General features: G+C 50.7%; 1 protein-coding gene across 1 annotated transcript; it reads right to left on the bottom strand.

The window, feature by feature from the left end:
• Window positions 1–3727: 3727 nt before the first annotated feature.
• LOC311114814 (coxsackievirus and adenovirus receptor homolog) lies at window positions 3728–5408 on the bottom strand. The gene has a single exon (XM_084190050.1). It carries the CDS (start codon window positions 5214–5216, stop codon window positions 4086–4088), a length of 1131 nt encoding a protein of 376 aa, XP_084046176.1. The 5' UTR covers window positions 5217–5408; the 3' UTR covers window positions 3728–4085.
• Window positions 5409–6444: the final 1036 nt, after the last annotated feature.

Raw genomic sequence — 6444 nt, 5'->3', positions numbered from 1 at the left:
AGTGTCTGTGTGTGTGTTATTGTGAGAGTGTCTGTGTGTGTGTTATTGTGAGAGTGTCTGTGTGTGTGTGTTATTGTGAGAGTGTCTGTGTGTGTGTTATTGTGAGAGTGTCTGTGTGTGTGTTATTGTGAGAGTGTCTGTGTGTGTGTTATTGTGAGAGTGTCTGTGTGTGTGTTATTGTGAGAGTGTCTGTGTGTGTGTTATTGTGAGAGTGTCTGTGTGTGTGTTATTGTGAGAGTGTCTGTGTGTGTGTTATTGTGAGAGTGTCTGTTTGTGTGTTATTGTGAGAGTGTCTGTGTGTGTGTTATTGTGAGAGTGTCTGTGTGTGTGTTATTGTGAGAGTGTCTGTGTGTGTGTTATTGTGAGAGTGTCTGTGTGTGTGTTATTGTGAGAGTGTCTGTGTGTGTGTTATTGTGAGAGTGTCTGTGTGTGTGTTATTGTGAGAGTGTCTGTTTGTGTGTTATTGTGAGAGTGTCTGTGTGTGTGTTATTGTGAGAGTGTCTGTGTGTGTGTTATTGTGAGAGTGTCTGTCTGTGTGTTATTGTGAGAGTGTCTGTGTGTGTGTTATTGTGAGAGTGTCTGTGTGTGTGTTATTGTGAGAGTGTCTGTGTGTGTGTTATTGTGAGAGTGTCTGTGTGTGGCTCTTTGATGGAGAAGCTGTCCACTCCCTGCAGTGTGTCCCCTCACCGTGGCTCTTTAACAGAGAAGCTGTCCACTCCCAGTACAGCCCCCAGTGGGTCGTCAGCACAGTGCACTAGGTGTTGCTGCTTCATGTCATAAAGCTGCTTCTTCATGATGTACTGCCCCAGGTAGAATATCACCTGACAATAGACAGCACAGGGGTCAGAGGTCAACACCACAGCATAACACACAAGAGGAGAGAGAGCGTAACAGGGGTGCTGCCAGAGGTCAAGAGGAGAGAGAGCGTAACAGGGGTGCTGCCAGAGGTCAAGAGGAGAGAGAGCGTAACAGGGGTGCTGCCAGAGGTCAAGAGGAGAGAGAGCGTAACAGGGGTGCTGCCAGAGGTCAAGAGGAGAGAGAGCGTAACAGGGGTGCTGCCAGAGGTCAAGAGGAGAGAGAGCGTAACAGGGGTGCTGCCAGAGGTCAAGAGGAGAGAGAGCGTAACAGGGGTGCTGCCAGAGGTCAAGAGGAGAGAGAGCGTAACAGGGGTGCTGCCAGAGGTCAAGAGGAGAGAGAGCGTAACAGGGGTGCTGCCAGAGGTCAAGAGGAGAGAGAGCGTAACAGGGGTGCTGCCAGAGGTCAAGAGGAGAGAGAGCGTAACAGGGGTGCTGCCAGAGGTCAAGAGGAGAGAGAGCGTAACAGGGGTGCTGCCAGAGGTCAAGAGGAGAGAGAGCGTAACAGGGGTGCTGCCAGAGGTCAAGAGGAGAGAGAGCGTAACAGGGGTGCTGCCAGAGGTCAAGAGGAGAGAGAGCGTAACAGGGGTGCTGCCAGAGGTCAAGAGGAGAGAGAGCGTAACAGGGGTGCTGCAAGAGGTCAAGAGGAGAGAGAGCGTAACAGGGGTGCTGCCAGAGGTCAAGAGGAGAGAGAGCGTAACAGGGGTGCTGCCAGAGGTCAAGAGGAGAGAGAGCGTAACAGGGGTGCTGCCAGAGGTCAAGAGGAGAGAGAGCGTAACAGGGGTGCTGCCAGAGGTCAAAAGGAGAGAGAGCGTAACAGGGGTGCTGCCAGAGGTCAAGAGGAGAGAGAGCGTAACAGGGGTGCTGCCAGAGGTCAAGAGGAGAGAGAGCGTAACAGGGGTGCTGCCAGAGGTCAAAAGGAGAGAGAGCGTAACAGGGGTGCTGCCAGAGGTCAAGAGGAGAGAGAGCGTAACAGGGGTGCTGCCAGAGGTCAAGAGGAGAGAGAGCGTAACAGGGGTGCTGCCAGAGGTCAAGAGGAGAGAGAGCGTAACAGGGGTGCTGCCAGAGGTCAAGAGGAGAGAGAGCGTAACAGGGGTGCTGCCAGAGGTCAAGAGGAGAGAGAGCGTAACAGGGGTGCTGCCAGAGGTCAAGAGGAGAGAGAGCGTAACAGGGGTGCTGCCAGAGGTCAAGAGGAGAGAGAGCGTAACAGGGGTGCTGCCAGAGGTCAAAAGGAGAGAGAGCGTAACAGGGGTGCTGCCAGAGGTCAAGAGGAGAGAGAGCGTAACAGGGGTGCTGCCAGAGGTCAAGAGGAGAGAGAGCGTAACAGGGGTGCTGCCAGAGGTCAAGAGGAGAGAGAGCGTAACAGGGGTGCTGCCAGAGGTCAAGAGGAGAGAGAGCGTAACAGGGGTGCTGCCAGAGGTCAAGAGTAGAAGTCTGGGAATGTCTCAGGATAAGACCGCACCATCAATAGTTCTGTCCCAGTCTAGTTGATACTCTCCATATACTGATCCAGGCAGTTCTGTCTCAGTCTAGTCGATACCCTCTCTCCATATACTGATCCAGCCAGTTCTGTCCCAGTCTAGTCGATACACCTCATCCCATACTGATCCAGGCAGTTCTGTCCCAGTCTAGTCGATACACCTCATCCCATACTGATCCAGACAGTTCTGTCCCAGTCTAGTCGATACCCTTCCTCCATATACTGATCCAGGCAGTTCTGTCCCAGTCTAGTTGATACACCTCATCCCATACTGATCCAGGCAGTTCTGTCTCAGTCTAGTCGATACCCTCTCTCCATATACTGATCCAGGCAGTTCTGTCCCAGTCTAGTCGATACACCTCATCCCATACTGATCCAGGCAGTTCTGTCCCAGTCTAGTCGATACACCTCATCCCATACTGATCCAGCCAGTTCTGTCCCAGTCTAGTTGATACCCTCCCTCCATATACTGATCCAGACAGTTCTGTCCCAGTCTAGTCGATACCCTCTCTCCATATACTGATCCAGGCAGTTCTGTCCCAGTCTAGTCGTTACTCTCCATATACTGATCCAGCCAGTTCTGTCCCAGTCTAGTTGATACACCTCATCCCATACTGATCCAGACAACTCAATAAGAGTATTCTGGGTCCCATTTTAGACAGGCAACTGATAAGACACATGATCACTGTACTGAGTAGAAATATATGACTCCATCCCATATACTTCTCTAGCTGACAGGAGGCTATTGTGATTGATCACTGCCACGAAGGCATCAGTTCCTTATCATAAAAGCAGATTACACAGACTGTAAACATATTCTCCAGCAATCAATGTGGACCAGTTAAACACTCAACACCCTATAAACTAAAGCATCAATGCAGCCTCTCAGTCTGAGATAACTGTCTCCCTGATGAACAACAGAGAGGAAGGAGTCCCAGACTAGTTTGACATTCCAGAGGTCCATTTGAACCCCAGTGAGTCAGAGTGGAAGTCAAGAGGTGACTGAATGTTCTAACATTCTAACTAAGATAAACACCAATCTCTCTCTATGACTCAGACTTCCTCACAGACAGATAGACCCCCTGACAATTCTCCCCAAAGCTGTGTGACATGTCTTCAAAACCAAGGGGACCTGCTAGCCAATCATAGCTCACCATTTATGTTTAAAATAAGTAAATGACAGTGCATTTGTATTCTAGTTTAGCAGATGCTCTTTTCTAGAGTGACAATCAGTTCATTCAACTAAAGTAGGTAAAACAGTATATCAACAGGAAAAACAACAGAACCAAGACAAAAGCCTTTATATTTTTTTGAGAGCATCTACTGTATGTAGTACTTAGTTGATGAAAGCGACAACCAATAGTGAAACTAGTGTAAATCTAACTATGTGGAGAAGAATCCAGAGGCAACACCTACACAACTTCTATACCAGTAGTTTGGCTGCTAACAACACATGAAGAGTAACTATTCCTTCCTTAGAAATGAACTAATATCCACTATTCTAGGAGTAAACTAAGATATACTGCAATTGGAAATTCACAACATCAAATATTTAACTTAATTAAAATATGAGACTAGAAAATATTATGGAAACTGAAAAGTCTGGGATATAATGTCCATTGAGGGTCTTAACGGTTTTCATCTGTCTGCTTCACGCAAACAATAACTTGATTAACTAAAGTTGAGCCAAAGACGTGTGGTTTCTATATCAGCAGGGTACAGGCAACAAAGACTTTCTCTGTTTCTTTCCACTACACGATGGAGCCGTCCCTGTTCTGGGCGGGGATCATGACGGCGATGGCGCCCATGCGGCTGAGGTTGGGGCCGGCCATCTTGCTGGCGACGGGCGGGGGCAGGGGTGCGTGGCTGGGGGGCCTCTCGTACTCCTCCACGGAGGGGATCTTGTCGTACTGGGGCTTGAGGGCATACTCGTGCAGGTTGGAGGGGGACATGGAGCCCAGGGAGGAGCGCTGGCTGCCCACGCTGGTGAAGGAGCGGGCTGTCGACACGCGGCTCTTCGGAGGGGGGACGTCCTCTCTGATCTCGTAGGAGATCTCCTTCTCATACTTCTTCCTGTTGCGGGCGCGGCAGCAGCAGAAGAGGATGATGGCGATGATGATGAGGGCCAGCAGAACAGCGATGATGGCTCCAGCTATGATACCAGCAGTGTTGGGGGGGGGAGTGATGCCAAGCTGTAGAATACACTCCTCCATGCCCACTCGGTTCTTAGCTGTGCAGCGGTAGGTTCCCGAGGAGCTGGTGGACGCGTTCCTTACGTTCATGGTGCCTCCCACAGGGTCTAGCACGGCGGAGGCAGGCAGCAGTTTGTTGTCGCTGGTCTTCTCCCAGGTGTACTGCAGGGGGTTGGTACCTTCACTGGACATACACCTCAGGACCACGTCCTTACCCTCCTGGGTGGGGCCCTCGGCATAGCATCTGGGCTTGGAAGGCCTCACCATGACGGTCAGCAGCATCTTCCTGCTGCGGATGCCCGGGGCCTTCTTCACCTTGCACTGATAGGTCCCAGTGTCACTAGACTTTAGACCCGTTAGGTTGATGGAGGCGTCGCCATTCTTAGGGTCGGCTGAGTTGAAGTGGGCCCGCCCCTTCACTGCAGGGTAGTAGTCCTCATAGGCCCTGTCCCCAGAGTACAGGATCACCACTTTATCCTCTTTCTGGTTGTCGGAGGCCAGCAGGCTCCATTCAATGTCCAGGGGGCCAGAGTCCTCGGGGGCCAGAGAGAACTGGCAGTCCAGCTTGACGCTCTCACTGCTGGCCTTCTCTATGGACGTGGGCCCCTGGGATGTGATCTCCAGGCCATGGGCTACACCTGCAATGAGAATAATCAATACAGAGCCGAGGTGGGATACCGTGAAATCCATTCCTTTCTGTCTATTCCAAGACTTTTCCTTTAAAACTCGGGTGAAAAAAGAATTTCTGCGGCGCTCCTTACAGACAGACCACTCTCCCCTAGCATCAAAACTCTCAGCTCCCTCTTTGCCTCAGCAGGTGCATAGGAGAGCGCGAGTCTAGACACGTGATTTCCGGAGGGTACCAAAGCCGACTTTTCTGTCTTTCACCTGTTGAAGAGTAGAGCAAAAAATACATTTAAAATGTCAAAGTTAACATGCAATGCCTTATAAAAGTATACAATTACATACACGTCAAGACAAGCTTTGGAAGACAGAAACAAGCTTACCTATCTAAATAAATAGAAGTACTAAAGAGTAGACGTCCCTTATATACACACACACACACATCTCTATAATACACCCTTCATATTCTGTACATAAAGTGCTTCAGCTCGGATGCTAGCAGTAGGAACCACTTCCCCGTCTCCCCGGGATTTAAATAGGCTCGGAAAGACATGTCAGGGCTAGCATTGCTCCGGCTGTTGACGCCGGTGTAGGGCTAGCAGTAGGAACCACTTCCCCGTCTCCCCGGGATTTAAATAGGCTCGGAAAGACATGTCAGGGCTAGCATTGCTCCGGCTGTTGACGCCGGTGTAGGGCTAGCAGTAGGAACCACTTCCCCGTCTCCCCGGGATTTAAATAGGCTCGGAAAGACATGTCAGGGCTAGCATTGCTCCGGCTGTTGACGCCGGTGTAGGGCTAGCAGTAGGAACCACTTCCCCGTCTCCCCGGGATTTAAATAGGCTCGGAAAGACATGTCAGGGCTAGCATTGCTCCGGCTGTTGACGCCGGTGTAGGGCTAGCAGTAGGAACCACTTCCCCGTCTCCCCGGGATTTAAATAGGCTCGGAAAGACATGTCAGGGCTAGCATTGCTCCGGCTGTTGACGCCGGTGTAGGGCTGAAGCCAGATTACTAACCTCCCTTGACATGTCGAAGCATGACGAGCACACCGCTTTGAGTCACCCACCTAGCGGCCACCCTGCGTCTGTGCACCCCCCTCCACCCTTAGTGCCGAGTTGGATATGCCCGGCATGTCCCAGTTTACTACAGCTCCGCATTATGTAATAATCAGCTGTCAGACTGATGTGGGCAGGTTTGGAGGAAGGGTGTCTCGAATGGTTGCTTTGTAGGTTCCTGGACTCTTATCTTCCATTTTGTTTTCCATCTTAAAAAATTAGTGTAGGAAATAGGGATTTG

This window comes from Coregonus lavaretus (genome assembly GCF_964263955.1).
Source record: "Coregonus lavaretus genome assembly, contig: HAP1_SCAFFOLD_5996, whole genome shotgun sequence".
In the NCBI taxonomy this organism is placed as follows: domain Eukaryota; kingdom Metazoa; phylum Chordata; class Actinopteri; order Salmoniformes; family Salmonidae; genus Coregonus; species Coregonus lavaretus.
Note: the sequence above shows the minus strand (reverse complement) of the source record. Positions and strands in the feature narration are given on the sequence as shown.